The sequence below is a fragment of the Sinohyriopsis cumingii genome, chromosome 2, assembly GCF_028554795.1.
Source record: "Sinohyriopsis cumingii isolate HCF-2022 chromosome 2, ASM2855479v2, whole genome shotgun sequence".
In the NCBI taxonomy this organism is placed as follows: Eukaryota; Metazoa; Mollusca; class Bivalvia; order Unionida; family Unionidae; genus Sinohyriopsis; species Sinohyriopsis cumingii.
The window spans coordinates 101,993,017-102,015,862 of record NC_142962.1 but is presented as its reverse complement, the minus strand read 5'-3'; the positions used below and the strand labels follow the sequence as shown (position 1 = coordinate 102,015,862).

General features: G+C 33.7%; 1 protein-coding gene across 6 annotated transcripts in view; it reads left to right on the top strand.

Moving 5' to 3' along the window:
- Positions 1–22,846, top strand: part of LOC149805496 (serine/threonine-protein kinase D3-like) — a 202,893-nt gene that overhangs the window by 36,185 nt on the left and 143,862 nt on the right. For all 6 annotated transcript variants that reach the window (XM_089950094.1, XM_089950093.1, XM_089950095.1 and 3 more), the window contains exon 3: positions 18,957–19,088. In XM_089950094.1, coding sequence (XP_089806220.1) covers positions 18,957–19,088 — 132 coding nt within the window. The remainder of the gene's footprint in view (positions 1–18,956; positions 19,089–22,846) is intronic.

Below are 22,846 nucleotides of genomic sequence, written 5' to 3'. Positions count from 1 at the left end.
ACTGTGTCTGATCAGCATTGTAAGAGTTATCCCAATATTTCCACCCCAAAATTTGGTGTCTGACTGTCATTTCGTCAGGGAGTATTCCGCAAATACTTGCTTTCAGACTGATCTAGTTAAATCCTCCTTTTATACTATACCCAGTGTTGGCCAAGGGATAGAGAATCAGCCCAATGTGCTTTCCTTTGTGTCATAAGATTTAGGCAGCTAGTAGAGACAATGCTTTTGCCCTGAGATGCATCCCAAGATGATGTGTCAGATAAGAATGACATGGGCAATTTAAAAGACTGCTGTTTATATAAAGAACACTTTTTTAGAATTCATCTCCATTTTCCTCTATCCATTTTTGCATGCAATTTTAATCAGCACTATATAACAATGATTGAGCTAACATGTTGTTAAAACTTACACATACAAGACCTTTACAGAAAAATTACCTTAGCTTAGAAAATCTTGTTACAGTAATAACGTCAGGGACCATTAACCTAATTTAATCTCATTATTTGTAGATCAGTGTTGTAAGCATTATTCATCTTAGCAGAATACAGACCCTTGTGCAGTTATGGCACAATTTATAATTTGTTATTCATTCTAGTGAGATCCTTTGTCAGCTGTTTTATTTCAGTCAGTAAAAATCTTTATGCCAAAGTGAAAATAGACACATCCGTTTGAGTAAATTTGTGGTGCCATCCCCTGAAGTATGGCAGGTTAATTGTGACAGTTAAAGTTACTGTAATCCAGGGCCCAAACTGTTCAGTACTGTAATTTACAAAGGGCTCCAAGTGGCCAAGTGGTTCAAGGTGCTTGCTTATAAATAGATCACTGACATCTCTCTGTCTGCATGGGTTCAGGTCTCAGCCTCTACCAGTGTGGGTACATGAGAAAGCTTGCCACTAGCTGGATTGTTGGTTCTTTGTATTTTTTCCCAGGTTCTTTTTCCATCAAATACACTGGCCATGTATAGCCTGTCATGTGCAGAAGAATGGCATCACCTTGACAAATGCTACACTGTTCAAGGTGAAATAATGTGTTTTCTCATGTAAAATGCACACTCACCTACAACAGCATAGATCCAGATTTGTCATGGCAACATCCCATTCGCACAGTCCACATTCCTCATTCTGTGTGATCTGAGCAGAACAGCAGGCTATGGTCCAGATCCTCTGATATATCATGTGAAAGTACATGCAGATATTTGCTTACCATGTGTATTCAGTTATAAGTTGAGTCAGACTGCAAAGAACAAAGATCCTGACCTGCTGTAGCACAATGCACCTACAGATCAGGGTCTGTGTTGTATGTTCTACTGATTAATTCTAACAAATTGCACAGATCCAGATCTGCCAGTGCATTATGATAGATTTAAAACTAAGTTAAGCTTTTGTTATAACTTGATGTATGCTGAGCTTTTCAGGCTGGATTTTGTGATTTACAAGGTCAAAAGCCTTTGTTAGGTCAAGAGACACTGTACCTACAATGTTACCTTGATCTCTTGATGTTGACCAATCATCCACCATTCTTGTTAGTGTAGTCTGGCATGAATGTGATTGACAAAAGCCTAAATGTCTTGAATGTAGTAAATTTAAAGATTTCAGGTAGTTTCTAAATTCACTACAACATGTCTTTCTAATATCTTTGATAAAACTGATACAGTTCTATAGTTATTCCTATCAGAAAGATCTTCCTTACGTGTTACCAATTTAGCCTTTTTGGAAAAAACACCGATGGAAATACTTAGATTGAAGGCATATATAAGTGAAGATGCAATCACTTGAGATTGGAATTTAAGGAACTTTTCATCTAGACCAGAAGCTATTCTGACAGATGTTTATATAATTCATTTAAATGAATCCAAGACTTATTTTAGGTGTTTTGAAGTACTCTTTAAAACATTTTGAGGAAATATGCTTATTAAATTTATTACTGGAGACCCCATTATGAGCCGTGATATCCACAAGTTTATCATCTATATTCACACACTAATTGTTGCGTGCATTTGCAATTTCAAGAGGTTCTTGCTGAATATCACCATTTTCATCATTAATAGATGTAAATTGCAGGTTATTGAAAAAGTTATCCCATCCAGTCATTGAAGGTTTTCCAGGATTTTCTGTGGTTCCTTTTTATAATACTCTCTGAATTTTCAGTGGAATAGTAAGTTTTCCATGCGTTTTGAATCATTTACTTAACTTTGTTTCTCCATAATCTGTAATTGTCTGTACCTTTTAGTTTATTAAGTCTTTACTCCTTGTGTTAATAGCATTCAGTGCACCTGTAATCCAAGTTGATTTTGTTGTATGACTACCTTAATATTAATTGGAGCACGAGTGTTCAGGGTGTCAGTAAACGTATCTATCTAGATGTCAAGAGCATCGGATGAGTCATCAAAAGATTCATTTACTGACAAATGGATATCTTTCAGTTCTTTAAGGGACCACTCTTGTGGCATAGGTGGTAGGGTATCTGCCTTTGATGCAGGACGTTGCAGGTTTGAACCCTGTCTGAGTGACATACCAAAGATGTATACAAATGGTACTAGTGGCTGCCTAATATTTGGCATTCAATAGGTTTGTGTTAGGACTGGGCGGCCTGGTGACAGGATAATATGAGTGGGTGGAACATGATCATCACTACAAACTGCCATATATTTGTGTTGATATGGTTGACTTTTTTTTTCTTAGTTTTCATTTACAGCAAAATAGGATAATGATCACTAATGACATAATGGGTATCTGTAACTTCTATAATATTGTCAGCATTATTAATTTAGACGTGATCAAATTAGTATTTCAGATACCAGTTACTCTCATGAGTACATGAACTAGCTGTTGATAATTCAGGGAATTGTTTGTTTTAATCCAGCTTTGATTGGTGTCATAAAGCAAATTGTAATTGAAGTTACTTACTAAACAAATTTCTTTATTTTCTGTATACAGTTTCAAGCTTGTTTTGAGATATAGAGTAAACCAAGTATTATCAGTGTGCGGTGGTTTATATACACAGCTTTATACAAATGATTTTTGGAAATTATGTCTCATTTCTAGCCAGATTATTTCAATACCATTTTCCTGAAGATCAGATCCTCATTTGAAAAGAATGTCATTCTTAATGTAAACAAGAAGTCAACCACCCTTTTGGAATAGTCTGTCCTTTCTTCGAAAACTGATGAATGTCTGTCAGTTCTTGAGCATGCACTGCATAAAAAATCTGAGTACTTTAGATTATCCAAGCATCTGTTGTTTAGGATGTTATAAAAATTGTTTCAAATCTGGTTAATATGAACATTATTACTTACAACATTGTAACCAACACTGATGATGATGGTATCTTATTGAGAAAGGTCATTTTTTCGCAAATATATGACCAGTTTCTGCCATAGGTCAACACTTAACTTGAAACCAAGGTTTAAGGCCTTTTTCATTGATATATTTACCAGTAACAATTATGACTATATTTTTTCTGGAATTATAATGTTCTTTGATGTTTTCTTTTTCTTTGGTAGAATCCAGTTTATTATGAAATCAAAAGCTGTTTTGTCTGAGGTGGGAAAACATGTTATTGCTATTTGTGGCAGTACTAATGTTAGAGAATTTTCCACTGTAGCTTGAGTGACTTCAGGTTTTTTTTTCCTGTATTCTGGGTGGGTTTGGAATTATTATTTTCTTTCTGGGCATTTTATTTTATTTTCATAATCCTGTTTTTTTCATTGATGTGCTTTTGTAATTCTTCTATTAGAGTATTGACAATTTCTGTTTTCATAGTTATAATGTCTTCCTGCTAAAATGTCAGGACGCAAATTATTTGAAGCAGCATAGCCATATTTGAGCTGCATAATTTCTGACTGCAGCAAATGTTTTTCAGTATTTAATTGTGTTTCTTTTCTTTCATTTTTGTGTTGTCCTCTTCCTGAATAAAGCAACAGCTTGATGACTTACTTATGTCATGTCTATTGGTTTTGTTTGTTTTTTCAAAGCTAATAAATTTTGTCTTTGAATCTGATAGTTCTTCTTCAAGTTTTTCATGTTTATTCCTTGCTGACTCCTGTTTGGCTTTGAAAGACTCACATTACTTTCACAGTTTATTTGCTTTTACTGTCATTTGTGCAAAAACAATTTGTTCACCTCATTAGGGCTGTCATGTCTTGTTCATTGTCATTAATTATCTCCTGCAGTTCATAGACTTTATCTGACTGAGTATCAGCCATTGTGATGGCTTTGGGGAGCACTTAATTGTTAGTGCTTTCTCTGGCTTAAATTTCCTGACCCCTGTGGTCTTCCATTTTTGGTTCCTGAAGGGAGGAAGATGTCAGGTGAATTTCCCCAGAGTCAGTTGATCTGAACACTTATTTCCATGTCTGAATTTCCCCATAGGAGAGAGTTGTATGTGACAATCTTTTAAATGAACATTAGCCCCACTAGAAGTTAGCAAAAAATGGTTTGGGGTGCTACTTGCCTGCAAAATATTCTGATTATTTCCATAATAATTTGTTTCAGAATAAATTTCTGCAGCTAGGGGAAGAAAATTAGTTTAATCCATTCATTATAACTAGGCCCCTGAATAATTAAAGTGTTTGTGGGACTATAAAGAGTTACTGTAACTTTGTGTGGCTACAGATTTACTGATGAATTCAGAATTTTGAAGATCAAGCCATTATGCTTGTTATCAGTTCCTTGACCATATCTTGAGGCCAGTTTATTCTGCCATTCAGATATAAGCTTTATATTACAAACAGTTATAGAGTTTGTGTTGCATTTTAAACTGTAATTATCATCAACATGTGGCAAATGTTTTGTGGGAGTAAATTTCACTTTTAGAAACTCCAGAGAATGCTGCTGCTTTCAGATATCTTGAATCAGACACACTAGATTGATAATCTTACGTGATAAACCAAACAATTATTTTCTTTGGATATATTTTCTTGTTTTAAACTCAGTGTAGACATTGCATTTAATTACAATGCTGAGAAGACACATTTTGTTGTAGGAGTTTAGAAGAAATGGTGTGATTCTGTTAGACTGTGTTCTTTGAATGCAGTCTAAAAAGGAATCATAATCAAGACTCTAATATTACACAAGATTTCAATAGAATATTTTACCAAATAGTAATAATTGGCAGTCTGATATTAGGATTAAATTTTTTTAAAGTTTCTTCTACACTAAACCTGCCATTGGGCTGAATGAATCAAACATGGTAACAGAGATCATCCTTTCTGAATACAGATGTTCATATACTTATGTTTACATTGCTTAAAAATTTAAATAATAAAATAAAAAATTATTAAATAAGACTAACTTGTTGAATCTGAATGTTAAATAAAATATATGATTACACCTTGAAATTTGGAATGAATACACCTCCACTGATGAGTGAAATTCATGCAGTGTTTGATGATACAATCCTTCAGTTTATTAGATTTCCACGAAATTTGATTGTCAACCTCAATATATGGATATCAACAAAGTAACTTTGTTCACACATTTTAATTTATAGTTATTGCCCATTTTATTATAAAGCTTGATGGAGTGTATGACAATCTGGTTAGCACAACTAGTCTTAAAGTTTTTAATACAAGACCATGAAATGGGGTAAATATTATGGTTATCTCCAAAAGATGTACCAGTTTTTGTGCTCCAATTAGTTAAGAGTTATTGCCCTTTTTATTAGCTTAAACCTTTATTAAATTTTTTTGTTTTAACTGTTCATGCCTGAATAATTTAGCTAGATGACTAAGTGCAACTTTTTTTAGTTCTACATCCATACAGAAATGTCAGTGACAGCAGTGACCACATTTCTTATTTATTTGGCATTTGGTTGAGGTTTTGAATTAACTTATGACCACAACAATATTTTGCATGTTAAGTGCCTTAGTTACTACCATATCTTGAAACCTTTTGAGGGAATGCATCTTGATATGCACAATTTTTTCCTTGCCTAAGTAGGTCATTATATCCCATATTTTAGGCTTCACTGACTAGGTTAAAGTTCTTTGTTCATTTCCTGGCCACTTTTATGCTAGAATCACATATATGACATTGATGATATTTTGCATCTCTGCTAGTACCAAATTCTTGCAACAAAAGAAATTCATTGTGCCATTTCATCTTTTATTGTTTTATAGAAGTTTAGTCTTTGTATTTAGCTCATGATCAGATAGATTTTTCTTGATGCATCTTAGTTTATTCAAAACCTACTTCTTCACCAGTGCCCTTGGAAGTAGGAATACCTATGTTTATTCAGTGGTATATTAATAACTCTGCATGTTGTGATAGGTTTCCTTTAACAGGCTGACTATATATGCTATGTGTAAATGAGTGTAGGAATTAGTTGAATGGTCATGGTGGTTTTCATGCAGGCCACAGCTGTAGTGGTTAATCAAAGTAATCACTCATGCCTGAACTTTGCTTTTAATATTGGCTGTTCTCCAGTGTTATTCAAAGTCTGATTTTCAGCAGTAAAACCATGCCAGTGATGGACACTGATAATATCTTATGAAACCGGTTTTAAGAACAATTATTTTTAGCAAATTTGGTTTCATCAGCTTCTTATAATGGATGTATTGTCTTTTTGCTCAATCACAGTATGTATGTTAGTATATTATTTAACAGCACATTGGTACAACACTGAGTATTTAGTGCTGATTAAAAGTTGAGTTTAAAAAATGTGGAAAAAAAAATTTGCCCAAAAATCAGCAAGAAAATGGGGTCAATAAATTGTCAAGGTTTCTTGAGTCTGAACTTAAGTTCTGCATGATAATTATTGTTTACAGTGGCTGCTAGTTCAAACCCTGGTCAGGTCATACCAAAGACTTGTTAAAATGGTACAACCAGTTGCCTCTCTTAGCACTCAGCATTAAGAGGTTAGTGTTAGGACTGGTTGGCCTGGTGTCAGGATAATGTCACTTGGTGGGACTTGATACTACATGTAAATTTCTGCAGCATGATGCCCCAGTGCTAGACATCACTGTATATATATATATATATATATATATATATATATATATATATATATATATATATATTTAGTTGTTAGCCTAATAGTCTGCCAAGAAAAGATAGTTGAGGCTTAATTGCCAGACAAGGCACTTTGATATGGAGTTGTTAGATTTGAAACTTCCCATTTCACTTTTATAACCAGTCCATAATGATTATTTTATAAAGGTGAAATATTTTAACATCTTTTTGAAACTGTAGAAAAATTAAGTTAATTTTTTGTATACTTTTTATTTATAGTTTTTCTGAGAATGTACAAATCATTTCAAGTAAAAATACGAGTTGCAACTCATTGCTCATTCTCTTGCATATAAAAACAATAGTTTACTTATAAATAAGATTAATCAGAATAAAAAAAATAATTTTATGGATTGATCATGTACATGTATTCCGTGTGTCTAGGACAGTTTGAAAACTCTGTGTAATTAATACCATTCCAGTGGCCTGTGATTAAAACATTCTCTTGGATGTAGGAGATCGTGGGTTTGAACACTGGCCAAGTCATACCAAAGACTTATAAAATTGGTACTAGCTGCCTTGCTTCTTGCTCAGCATTAAGAGGTTTAAATAATAAGAAGAAAAAAATGTGCACATTGTTTTCCTTTTATGACAGTGTTTCTTCAATACCATATATATTCACTTCTCAGTCAATGGCATTATTTGCATATATTGCTAAAACATTAAACTGCAAAATATGAAGCACTGGTTAGTGAGGATTAACAACACCAAGATTCAAGTGAACCACTGATAGCAAACATCAGACTGTTGCAGATTATACAGATTGCAGTACCGTTATCAGGAAAGAATCAGTGATCACAGTGTGCATTCCAAACTTCTTTTACCAGTTTTTTGGTCTCATAAGTATTTAATATGTCACAAAACTTAGATAATCCCAACTGAGATGCGATTACAAGTCTCTACAGTCACATCTATTATTTCCAATGCCTCTAGTCTCAACAGAGCTTGATGTGTCATATGATTTTACCATTTTTTGTAACGATTACTGAGACACTCCTGACTGAATTACCCAAAGCAATTATCGGTAAACTTAAGATATATGATACTTATGCCTCTTTCTTCCCTTAACTCATAAAGTTTTATCCATCATCATTTATACTTTTATTTCAGTTTCATATATCTTTTAATGAACTTCCCTTATTTTCCATTTTCTGATATTTTCGGTAACTTTTACATGGATAATTTATGTAGCTTTCAAATTACTGTTCGTACTGAAACATTTGAACATGTCATTTAACAATGAAGATTTTGAAAACACTGACCAACAGTAGAAAGAAGTTTGATTGCTTTCATGTAATTTTCTTACAGATGTTACATTTCTGTACCAGTTCTCGGTTCCATAATTATAGTTGTCTTTAAGCATGTAATTTAAAATTTGTATGTAATTGTTTTCCTTTTTTGAGTATCTAATAAAATCATCCGATCTTATGAGACTTTTATAGCAACGAGTTGTAACTGTCTTTCAACATTCTTGTCTACCCAGCTTTTTTGTACGTCTTTTGATCCACACTAGGAAAACAAAGGCGTGAAAATTATGAATAAATGTGTGCAGAATATTATTAATGTTTACACATATAATGTACTAACAGTCACAGACCATTTCAAATCTCAAAGATGGAATGGGAGGCAACAAACTGTTTCAACCTTGATCAAGATAGACTTTTTAAATGCATCTCGCAGTTTGTCCAGAAAGCAATGAACACTGAGTAACAATTTTCTTTACCTTAATGACAAAGTGTCAGCAACATGTTAAAGCTCAGTCTCTTGACATTTGCAGTTGGGTTTTTAAAAAAATCAGAATTGTGTTATATTAGGTACCACATTTGCTCATGTATTGCATGCACCGAACTGCAAACAATAAGTGACTTTAAGTTATTATCTTCAACCTGTGTATATATTCAGCTAAGCATAGTACAATAAAATGAACACCAACATATAATTACATTACTTGGACCTCAAGCAATGTAAACGTAGAAGTTGTTACAAAGGTGTAATGCACCATCATTTTACAGTGAATCGCCTTGAGGACTTGACACATCATAGACCCTGGCCTGTCTTGCACATGATACATTGTATGCAAGTGAATCTGAATCTCTGCTTTTTGTAACTGGCATCATGTCCTTGTTAGGAAAAGTTTTTGCTAAGCCCACCTTGGCTTGACATAGCAATTATTTTGTCATTCGTGAGTGTCCATCTTTACATCTTTTCATGATGTTAGTTTCAGAATGTTACTTTTTAGATTAAAATTAATGTTAGTGTTTTTTATGTGCTAGTTGAATAAAAGATGGATTTAATGGAAAGAAAGTCTTGTTTGTGTCATGTCATTAACTAATTAAGATGTACATACATACATATGCAAACATACATGAATTCAGGTTGATATGCCATTTTATACAGAGAAATAATTTTGTGACTTAAGCAGGATATCAATTATGTTCATCCATTATTGAATCATCATCATCATCATCATGGACACTGTACTTTAAAAATATTTTTGTGAATTAATTTTATGAATTTTTAAATTACTGTAATTTACAGAAATGCTTTCAGTGCATAAAGTATCTACCTGAAGAACATCCATCATAATAGCAAAAGTGTTTGAAGGAATAAAGGATGAACATAACTGATACCTTTGTAGAATATTACATGCATATCTTTATGATATATAAAATATAAAGTTTGATATTTGTGTAGTTTTAATACAATCTACTGTATTCCCATGAAGGATTGTGTTTGATTGCTTTCTACCATTAGTCTCATATTTATTTACTTGTAACTCAATCGACTTTCATGGCACACATAATCTGTACAATTATACATAACGTGGAAATGATGTAATGGTACCTTTAGCATTTTTCTTCAGGTAAACATAACAGTGGTTGATCAACAACAACATCCACTTCTCTGACACATTTTAAAGCAGCTGACTTTATTAGATTAGGTTCATTTATTGGTTAACATTAGGCACAATGGGAATTAACAGCCTCACAGTCTGTGAGACTGGTCACAACACATGGAATGGTTTGACACTTTTTATGAGAATTAAGTTAAAAACAGAACTGTCTATACTCTGTTATGAGATGCAGCCATCACAGCTGTAAGAAGTTGTTAGGTTTTTATAATTCACATATGCAGATTGTGTGGTTCAAACCATAGGTTCTTAGTGCATATAGCTCAGAGAAGTATCAGATACCAGTCCATTAAATCATTATATGACAGCACAACGGAATATCATGGGACAATGCATTTTGTAATTTGAAATATGACATGCAATAGTTCACATTTCCAAGGACTGAATTCATCCAATGCAGTGATTTACTGTATGAATTTCCAGAAAACTACACGTAAATGGATTTTAAATGTCAGTGAAATAGTATGCTAGGATATGAAGACAGTTGGTTCAAAAGGAAAATATTTCATGGTTTAAAAATTAATGTAAGTTTTCTTATATTAGTCAAGCTTAATTATTTTATCTTTTTATTAATGTTAGACTTTGTCGTAATGTATAATGTTGCCATCTCATATGCCAAATCTTAAGTTCATACTTTTGTTTCCGACCTAAACTCGCTTGCTACATAATGAATTTCAGGTTAGTTTATAAATCTTCTGAAACATTTTTATGACAGGACAGGACTCCTGTCATAAAAATGTTATAAATTTAGTTACTGAAATATGTTGTGACTGATTCATCATGCCCATGTATAAGCTGTTTCTGTATTTAAATTGAAAGTCTGCTTTTTTGTATAATACATGTATATAAAGATCAAAGATACAATAATTAATGTGATCTGTCAGTGATTGATACTTGTTTACTGATTATTTTTAAAAGGAGGATTATACATATATGGAATTGGTTGACAAGGATATTATTGTTCACATTTATAATCACAGATAAATTTATATTAACTATGATAGCTTAGGCACAAAAAATATTTGTTTCTTGATGCAGTTTTTACAATTAGGTAGGCAGATCATTTTGTTTTTCTTTGAAACATTATATATATATATATATATATATATATATATATATATATATATATATATATATATATATATATATATATATATATATATTAATGTTGTTTTTTTTTACCATGGGCTAAAAAAGTGTTATCTTCAACAATGGGAAAATAGGATGGTTGACTGACCAGAAACACATTTGTTTTGACCTTATTAGTGATATAAGCGGGTTCATGTAAACAGTACCCAACATAAGTTCTGATTGAAAAGATACAAGTTATCATTTGATAGCACTCCAACTGGCATAATGTGCTTAACTCAACATACCATGTATATTGTACTGTGCTGCTCAAAACAGCACACTACCATATATACTTGTGTATGAGCCCTTTCATGTATAAGCCAACACTCAAACTGAACAGGTATAAACACTAAAAAGTACATGCCCAGCATATAAGTCGACCCACAACTCCGAGACGTCTCAAGATGCGCGAGGTAAGTTCTGAATGCATTTGTTTAGGCAAACTTATATTTAAAAAAATATATTATTCTTATCTCGAGGTTGGCGTGCATGATTATTAAAAAGAAATGGTACAGACTTGTTTGAAAAGTATTTGTTTAATTTCTGTTTTCTTATTGTTCTGCCTAATTTAGATTTGTGTATAATTTGATCGAACGATGACAAGAATTTAGCAATCACGAGATGCTGCAACACTACCTCTCCCTTTTGACTTGATTATTGTTTGTTTATGCATTATTGCATTGGACATTTTATATCAGTGCACCGGAAATTACGTTTTTACTTTGCTTTGAAATTGTAAATACCTAACTCATTAAAATGTAATCCCAGTATGACAACACAACAAACAATAATACAGTTCGATTTGACACTTGCAATTAGGCTACGGAATGTATTTACATAATGGTGCCACAGCAATGTACACTGTAGGTTTGATTACGCACTGAATTAAGTACATCCCTTGGAGTTGAATCATGGGCACCATTGCGCTACAGTTTAATGATATCTCCAAAGTACAGTAATGAAGTTTCAGAAATAATGATTCGAAAATTATTGTAATACCATAAAAGCTCCCGATTTTAGGTGCCAATCTCTATTTTTTTGTTCAGTCTCCCTACTTGGCTTTTGAAAAGTTCATTGGTATGCTTTACACCCCATTTTACAAAACTATGGTAATCTTGCTAATATTATGGAATAAAAGACACACTTCAATGTACTGGTATAGTTGCTGGTCAGAATTTCCTTTTAACACAAGCAATTTTCAGGGTTTTAATGATTAACTGGCCTATACTGCTGTCGCAAAACGAAAGACAGATTTGCCGATTATCAACATAGGAGATGCTGAAACATCAAGCTTTCCGTTATGTGGAAAGTTATGTTTGTTCAGCCAAAACACAAAACTAAAATTGATGTTGATCTTAGTTGAGAATTTTAGCCTTTTATTATTACCACTCTTCGTGAACATGTAAATTATGCTGGTTATGTGCTTTATACAATTAAATGTGTGTACCTTTTTAAAAATATTACCTCAATTTGTAGGATCACTTGTATCATTGAAAATGAGTAACTTGTGAGCACGTGATTCAATGTAAATGAAACAGCTATTAAGGACTAGCTGAAATGTTATCTGGAAGAATGCAATTTGGTCAAAACAATGAATAAAGCAAAATCTGTATCAAATATGTTTGGGAATAAATAAGGATTTATGTGGCACTATGCATGCTTTGTACTGTATAAATACTGTATGTTATAGTTCAGCCTGGTTTCCCAGGTAACCTCAACCAGCCCACGAATTGTGAAGTCTGTATATTTACCTTTATTTAATTTCGTGTTGGAAAATTCTGAAAATATGCGCGTGCAAAATAATAACAAAATCATAGTACTTTATAACAGCTTAATAATTGTTGGGTCAATGAAATTATTTTTTTACATTCGTAATGTACTTATTATGATATCTAATTTGTCCAAATTGAAAATGGTTTTTATCTGACTTCAAATGGTCACCATGGTAGCCATCTTGAAAATCCTGTGGTTACTCTTCTTAGATGGAAAGTCATAGTAACATGAGGTTCCACCAGAAGTTTTCTTACAGCATCTAGTTGTTCATGAATAAAAATGGTGGCATTTAGACATACAATATGGTACATGGTAGCCTTCTTGAAAATCTTGTTATTGCCACTCCTCCAGAATTGATGATCTTTTCAACATAGGGTTTTTGACCAAAAGACTTATCTGATATCTGGTTATTCCTAAATTAAAATGGTGCCCCACAGACATCCAGTATGACTTTCTCTCAATTAACATATTGAAAATCTTGTCACAAATTCATCTGAATAGATGGTCACATTGGAAAGGTGTTTTTGCAAAAAAAATTCTAATAGTGTCTCATTTGTCCTGAATGAAAATAGTACTGATATTACATCTAATATGGCTACCACAGTGGCTATAATGGAAATCTTGTCACTGAAGAAAAGTTATTTTCAGTACTCTGCATTTAAAATGAAGTCTCTGTCTCATCTTGAATTTCTGGAAATCTTTTCAGACAGTGGAGTATGTAGTGTCAGTCCCTGCCAGGGATTTTTTTTTGGGTACAATATAGTGAACTGTAGATGAACTTTGCTTCTTTCCATAGTCAGTTGCTTATCATTATGTAAGATTTAAGGTCTCTGTTACTAAATATGAGGGGCCCGGAGTGGCCAAGTATTCTAAAGCGTTCACCGTTACGGATCACTGCCATCTTACCTCTGTCTGCGTGAGTTCGAGTCTCAGGCTCGGCTAACATTGGTATGTGAGAAAGCCTGCCAGTAGCTTCTTGTGGGTCAGTGGTTCTTCCCGGGATTTTCCAGGGTTCTTCCTCCACCAATTATACTGGCCGCCATGTATAGCCTATCTTGTGCTGAAAAATGTCGTTAAACCCTACAACAACAACTACTACAACTAAATATGTATTTTTCCTTTGCATTTCATTTCCCCACTGTTACACAATTTATGATGAGCAGATTTCAGTAAAATTTTGTGTATATTATCCTTTGATTCTCTGCGTAGATCTTGCTTCCATATTTCACTTTCATTAAACATTTCAGGAAAATTTTGTATCTTTGGATTTGTAAGCCCATTTAATGTCTGTATGTTGGTCTGCATCAATAGTAAGCTGGTCTGGGTCATTATAGTTTGAGGGTCAATGTTGATTTAAATAGAAACATTTTCCTTAATATTTTAGTTAAAAATAGATTTTACCATGTATTTTAATTTGTGGAGTCAGTCTTGGTTGAAGCTCAACAAAGTAATTAGTTTGGCTTTCATGTGCATGTGTGTATGTCATTCAGTATATCCATCCATCTGTATCCATGCATACATACATCCATGTCCTAGATTGATGTTAGTACATGTAGTTGTTGCTTCTTGATATTACTTTTATAGCTAAATTGATACTATCAGTGTTGGAGCTTGGGAGTGGGCTTGACATGTAGTACCATATATAATCGATTGTAAGTCGAGTCCAACGACAAACTACATAGACCCAGATCTGCCGTTGCATAATGTGACAGAAGATCTGGGTCTCTGCAGTTTGTTGGGAGTAATTAGTAGTCTGAACAAACAACATGGGTTGCAGTTGGACTCATTTTATAAGCAAGTGTATATGGTAAGCATGTTTGAATTGGATTTAGCTTTTTCCTTAATTAACCCAAAGGAAGAATCATGCTGACAAGGGGACAAGATTATGGTCACTGTTCTTAGTATCAGAATTTGAACTTGTATTTAGTTTCTATATAGTAAGTTCTAGTGGACAAATTTGAGAGAAATTTAATATTTATTTTCCTTCAACCTGTGACCTAGTGGTTTGGTATTATGGGGGATCAGTACATACTGCTTGAAGGTCAGTATCTGCCACCAGTCATGTCAGGTAAATATGTCAGGTAAATATAAAACAGAGGTGGAGAACAACTTCTTGGTCTATGATTTTGAAACATTTGTGTGTTAACACATTAACCCCTGGAGGATTTTGTCGTTTTCGCCTGAAATTCGAGTAGGAAACACATTTTGAAAGTTATTTCTGAATACATCCGAAAACACCAAATCCCAGGTGATCTTTCAATAACATACTGCATAGTTGTGTTAGAAACATAGTTTTTCATTGGCTATTAAGCTCGCACATGAGTAGAAGGGTATAGGTTGCAGTTTTTTTTTGTTTTTTTTCTTATTTGCTAAATGGAGCCATTATTTTTGTATCGAGACCACTCTTTATTCCAAATGCCCATCTTATCCTACGTTTTGCAAAGGTTCATCTGTCTGTTTGCAGTTCATACCAGTTTGCCTTAGATCTGAGACCAAAAAGTCTAAAATCCAGACACAAAATCGGATCCCGATCATGAGCCAATTTTGGGTAAAAAATAATTGGGTCCAAAAAAATGAGGTTTTTCTGTCTGTATTTTGTAGTGCAACCATAAATTCCAGATTATTTGGTATCATTGTTGAGCTACATCTGTCTACCTTTCTGTAATACCACCCACTTTAGTGTATCATGCATGACAATGATGCTACAGAGCTTGGCAGTAGGCTGCTACCTCCTGCCACATTAACTCATCGCTAGGCTTTAATGTGTTAAGAATTCTAGCAGTCCCTTCAGTATATAGCTTATACTATTCAAGATTTTTTAAAAATATTCCTCACAATTGATTGATTTTGCCATCTTCCTTTTTCTAAAGACCGAAGTGAATACAGTCAGTATTATTTGTTAGGTTATCGAGTATAACACCTGGTTCAGGCTTACTCAACAACCAGTCTGTCTATACAATGGTTACCCTCCCTTAATATCAAAAAGGTGGCCTCATATAAGGTGTTGCCTTTCAAAATGAGGGCAGCATAGTTAAATGGCACTATTTTTGTGTCAGGCAAGTTGTTATAATGGGTGGCTGGTCTGAAGAGGCAGATATCTGTAGACAGTTTGGGTTAAAATTGTAATTATTGAATAATTTGTACTAATAAAAATTGCCATATACACCAATCCCTCGATAACTCGCACCCTGATAACTCACGAACCTGCTTATAACACGTGGTTGGGCATGGATCACATTTTTTAAACCAGAAAATACCCAAAAGTTGATCCCTGTTTGTTGAACTTTAGAAAATCGCAATCAAAATTGGTAACGGAAACTTTGATGTATCGTTTGTTTTAGCGTTGACAATGGTAGATAAGACCTGGAAATTTTAATCAATGTTATGAAATATCAAATTTAAAAATAGGTCATACAATTTTTTACATTTACGTTCCAAACAAAATTCCTAGTACACCGCAATTAATGATATGTAAGGAAATTTCGATCAATGAAAATGTCATTCACACCGAGTGGAGGCAGTACTTTAATAAATAAATACAAATTAAATATTTTTGTAAATCAATTTAGATTTGTATTCTAGTTCCATCTTTTAGTTCCTTTTAAGTGTAATTATCATAAATGCAATATGTTGTCTTGTAATTAAACGTAAAATGCGTCAATCTGCCGTAACAGCTATGTCTGCAAGCATTTTTCTGAGAACCTAATTAAGTGCCAGCTGTGTTTTGATAACTGACTTCTGGAAGTTTTGTTGTCTTGTTGCATTGAATTAAAAGCTGGCCTCCTTTGTATTATCATGTTAATTATGTCTTTTTAATCAAATAAAAGAGGTGGAATAAAAGAAAAGTTAAAAGGCACAAAAATCCTACAAACATAAAATCTAGCGGCCCAGGTCGTATGTTGGATAAACTCACTTCATTTGATCAATTGAACATTTATAAATGTTATTGTGTATGTAACATAAACTACCTTAAATTAACAGACTCTTTCATAACTGCGATCAAAGATAATAAGGTAACCTGAAAGAGAAACAAATACTTTGTAAAATAAAGAGTTTGATTTCACAGATACGGACCATTGTGGGTAAGCAAGTTTCAAAGAATTCTTGAACAGGCATTTTGAGATATCCTCAAGGATGATAAGAAGTTTCATTATTAATTCCAATTAATTATTTCATGACATTAATATTGTACTAATTGAGCAATACAAAAATTGAGTTTCAAAGTAGACAGTTGTCTCACAAAATAAATGTTGAGTGTTTTTGAAAAAAAGGAATCTTGTTTGCTGGTGTATCAACAGTTAGTCTAGTTCCCTGCTCTGGGGACTCCCGATATTGCAGGATAATATTAAACACCACTACAGGAACCAGACTCATCAACAACAAAAAAAGCAATGACGTAATACACAGATATTTTTACGCATACACATGATGGTTGTTGAAACCAGTTTGAACAATCTTTATATGTTGGACATTTTGAAAATAAATGTTACTTAAACAGAATAACAAACAACTTCATTAGAATAAGCACGTTATTAAAAATTATTATCGACATGATTGTAAAATGAGGATTCAGTACATAAACAGCCCAGTTCCCTAACGCCACTCCCCCCCCCCCACAGTTTTCTCAATGTCAAAAGCGATTTTTTTCTCTCAATTTTTGGAGGTCCCTCCGTAACTATGTTTGTGGACCCCATTATCGAGGGAGAGGTGTAGTATTATGCCATTACATAGTGTGATGATATATCAATATATCCATTAGGCACTGCTTGTTATGCTTTAAAATTCCATTTCATGTAGAAAAATTAGAAAAAATGATTGATTTGTTATGAAAACAGTTTGTAAATTTCTCCAAGATCAGTGAGCTAGAACATTTTCTCCAGCTTTCCCAGAAAAAGGAAGTTTTGACTTTGTGCCCTGTCATTTATTTCATCATTTTGCTATGAACATTACTTGCTTCCTACATCACCATGATATGAATATTTATATTAAATTCCTTTAAAATGCTGCTTTAACTTCACAACAGTATTTTTCATTCATGTTAAATTATTGTGAAATTTTGTCTTGTACTTGTTTCAAGAAAAGAATGTTTATAGACAAGAATTTATATAACTTAGTGTTGCTAACAATAACTATATCATGAGTTATTTCTTCCAAATTGGTGAACAGTTGAAAAGAAATAAAATCTTATTTTTTTTTTTTTTGCTCATCCCAGTCATTTTATTTGGGCACAATAGCGGTATTTTCTTGTACATTCTTTGTGATCAAATGGCCAGGCTATCACACCCACTACCAGTATCTGATGTTCAAAGACAGTCCCACCAGTGTTATTTCATTTCAGACATTTCTAGGATATACAATCGCATGATTCATGCTAATTTACAAACAATCATGCAGAATATCAACGCATGAATGTCACAAATAATGCTTTTAAGCCCTCTCACTATGTCTTTCATTAAGAATATTCCACAGTTGTTAGCTCACCTATGAAGTAGTGGAGAGCTAGTTTTGTGCCCCAGCATCGTTTCTGAAAGATAAAGCATATATGCACACCCTCACTGAATCTCAACTATAATTCCCTCCTATGTACTAGGCAATAGTTTTGAGCACATTTCATAGCACCTACCCACTGGAGAAGCGCTGATTTGACCAGTATTTATGTTGTTGTTCATGTTGTTACAGGTTTATTGCCATTTTTATTGTTATACCTGGAATCATGAAACCTTGCATGTGGTGCATCTTGATGGGCGGTACACACTCATCACAGAAGGTCACTGTGATGTATATTTGATGCTTCACTGACTTCGGTTAAATTTTGTGTTTTGAGTTTATTTCTCAAGCTCTGTTCAAGCTAGAGTCATTAAACTGAATGATTGTACATGTATAAATTATGTTGGTATATCACAGGCAAGTCAAACACATTAATCTGGTTTTGAGAACAACTGACAAATCTACAATATTATATGTTAGAGATGATTATACATATTTTTGGTAAGCCACAAAGAAGTTTTATATACCATGCAAACTTTTATTGTCCTATGAAGCCGGTAAGAGTTTTTTAAATTTCAAACAGTTATACATAGTGCCTAATTTTATTCCAGCACAAAAATAACAGGATGACCTGTTCTGTTTTTCAGCCCAGGCCACAATGGAGGATTTACAGATCCGACCACACCGTCTGTTCGTCCACAGCTACAAGTCACCCCATTTCTGTGACTTCTGTGGCGAAATGCTCTTTGGACTGGTCAAGCAGGGTCTCAAGTGTGAAGGTATGTACTAGATTTCAGGAGGTACTTTTGTCAAGGTAACTACTAAACTATTTATGTGTTTTCTATATACTGTTCTGGTGCCCAAGTGGTTAGAGTATCTGCCTCAGATGTGGGAGGTGGCGGGTTTGAACCCAATCGAATCATACCAAAGACTTAAAAAATGGTACTTACTGCTGCTTTGCTATGTGCTCAGCATTTGGACTGGTTGTCCTGGCATCAGAATAATGTGACTAATGGTAGGACATGATGTTTCATGTCTGTGGCATGATGCCCCAGTGCTAGACATCACTATAAACTGCCACACTGCTGACTTCGTAGCAATATGACTGAAAAATTGTTAAAGCTACATTAATAATCCAAATCACACACACAAACACATGTAATTTCCATTTGTGAGATAAGAAATGAAGCTTACATTAAAAAATTTGCAGTATTACCCATTTGTCTTGTCTGGTACCACCACATTTGTTACACTGCTTCATCATTTGAATACCAAACTTTACCCACATATACATGCCATTGCAAACACTAATGATGAAAGGCACTAAGTGTAAAATCCTTTATTCATTTCCAGAGACAAATGGCACTAGGTTGCAGTTTATCCTTAATTGTAGGTAAAGAACATTTACATGATTATGTTTGGTACACATGCACCCCTACCACCTTTTACAAAATTTTCCAGTAGTCTGTATGGTTTCATTTTAAGAACTTTAGTAAATAGTCAAAACATGCTTGTAAAAAATTTATTTTATTGGTAGATTTCTTAAAATTTACCCGCTGTCAATTTTTCATTTTTCCTCCATCGGCCAATTTATTTAATGAGAAGAAAATGTTAATTTCCTCAGAGTTCCTCAGGCTTCTCTTTCGGGCAAAAAACCTTGACTAACTAATTTCACAGTGGAGATTATGTAAGACCTTGAATTTCATCGGGGAACACACACACCCTCATTTAGCTTAGCCAGTTAGGAATAACCTTGTAACCACCCAAATTGTAATGCTCCCATTGAAGTCAGAATGCTTCTCTTTAGTCTGCCTTTATTAATATCTAGTCTTGAAAAACTCATTTTATGACACTTATTTCCAAATGGCACAGGATTGTCTCTACATTTTTGTCTTCCTTTGCCTGAAATCCTCATATATTAGCCATAGATGTTGCCTGAAATCCTCATATATTAGCCAGTGATGTTACCTAAAATCTCATATATTGGACATTGCTGTTACAGCTACAGCTGTATATTTTGTAGGCCTGAGCATGGAACACATGTCAGGTATCTGTTGAACTGATATGCTCAGAAAAATGACTATTATTAATAGTGATTCTCAATCAAATTACAACTGAAGTATTGGCCAGAGTAAACAAGGGAGTAACTTGTTCCAGATTACTGTAGAAATAATGAATACCATTTCTGCATGTGTGTAGAAAATAGTGAATATCAGGCATGGATGTAGGATGATGGTAGAAAGCTAGTAACTAGGTCAAAACACATGAAACCTGCCCAACACCTTGCAACAAATGCCAAAATATCATTCTGTTTTCCCAAGTTGGGACTAGCAGAAAATAACATGATTTAAATAGAGATATTGCTCATGGACTTTTTAATGATTCAGCATAATATACATGTGCCTGAAGCAGTGAGTGATATTCTGGTAACATCCTCCTCGAAAGGATGTTTTCTGGTTCTACACAAGCCTGTGGTTTTGCATGTAGACACACCAAAAATACTGCCATAAAATAAAATACTTGTATATGGCACCAGTGCATCAATTTTGCATGTAGATGCACCAAGAGTACTGTCATAATTAAATTTATTATAGATTGCACCAATGCATCAGTTTCAGAAATATTGAAACTACCTGATTTGCCCATGCAAATGACGGCAGTAGTAAAGTGGACTACTGATCTGTTCAAAATATTACATGTATGTTGAAATTCAGTGAGGTTAGGCAAAAACAGAATGTTTGCTTCTCTTTGGCTGGCTGTCTGTTTTTTATTGCTGACCCTACCACTCCCCCCATGGTAAAAAAAAAAAAACACCAAAAAATGCAAAATATTAAATTAAATATAAATAATGTTTACAAAATACACTGACCTGCTTTCCCTAATTTTAAAACCAGTGCAATAGGTAACATATCTTTTTTTGTGGCATTGTAGTTGTGCCCATTTGTCATGGCCATTGTAATGGTGGAGAAATATTGTTTCTGCTTGAGAGTAACCTACACAAATGCTCCATACCATTGGAGAACTGTTTTGCCGTTAGTTCAGACAGTGGTAGTGTAATGACCAGCAGATGGAATGGTGTTGTGTGGAGTTGGACACAAAATGAATGAAAATAATTAAAGAAAGAAATACACAAATGGTTCTTATTGACTCATTGTTTTTTTTGTGTGTTTTTTTGTCTGTTAAAAAATGTATACATTTTAGTGTACTTCAAGACAAGTTTTGTCGTCTGATTCCTTCGTATTTGAAGGAGTGTTTGTGCCAAGTTCTGATATTAAACAGCACTCTATACTAAAATAGTTAAAATTGTACTTCATGAACAATTATATTTGACTTTGTTTACTCAGATGTGATCGCATATCACTTAAATGTTTTTTTTATCAATATTATTTTTGTGTTTTGGAAAAACGTAATCTTTAGGTTTCATAGGTACAGGAACAAATACTGAAGATAACTAATGGCTGTATATAAATGGAATCAGCTGCCAGCAACTCAGAACTAGTGGATGAAAATAATGATTCATGTTTATCCAAGGTAAAAACATCATTGTGGATGCTTTGACTAGGCATTAATCCCCTCCCTCAGCTTAAATGTCAGACAATTCTTAGGTTGAAGTCACTAAGTTTAACCACACCTATTATACTCTGGTAGCAAAATAAAGAGCTTTTAAATACACAAGCAGCTTAGTATGTTGGATAAGGGACCAATAATTGCAAGTAACCACTGAAATACAAAGAACAGAAATAGCATTTAACCCTATTCATGTCATGTACTTTGCTTTGTAAACAAAGTTTGGTACAGATTCAGATACCAAAGTGCAGGGAATCTTCACATGGTGAGGGATTTGTCATTAACAAAGTACATAAACATGCCATATTTCTTCGCTCAAGGTTTATGCAGGCAAATTATATCAACATCGTAGTTTCTTTATGTTCACTAAAAGATGATGCATATTAACTTAGGATGCTGTTCATCTATATGTATATATGTGCATACATCCATCCATATATATAAACATCTGTACGCTCATCTGTTATCATTTTCATTTCTGATAGTAACTTTGCTTTCATACCATCAACCTTTAACAATTTCTTTGGATAACTGACACTTTAGTAAGTAAGAAAGCTATTGATTTTTGGCTTCAAAAGTTCCAGGGTCAAGGTCACACTGATTTAAATTTAAAAAAAGGTTTCTGCACATGGACTTCGGCTCAGCATCACGAAACTGAACTTTACTTTGAAAATGGCTTTCACTTGGAATAAGAAAGGAGCGTATTGATTTTTTTATCCTAAGATCTAAGGTCAGTCAAGGTAACTGGCTGAAAAATGACCATGTACCTTCACCAAAGTTTGTGGATGGTTTACTCATTTGTGCAGGGAAGAAACATTGAAGTCCAGTGGTGAAATTTTTTTAGACTAAGAAGAAAACAGTTTTTGCATAATAACTTGAGTTCAGAACTTCACATCTTGACTAGTTTGTGGAGTGCTATAAATACTTTAGATAGAGATGAATCCCATTGATCTTTGCATAAAAATATCTT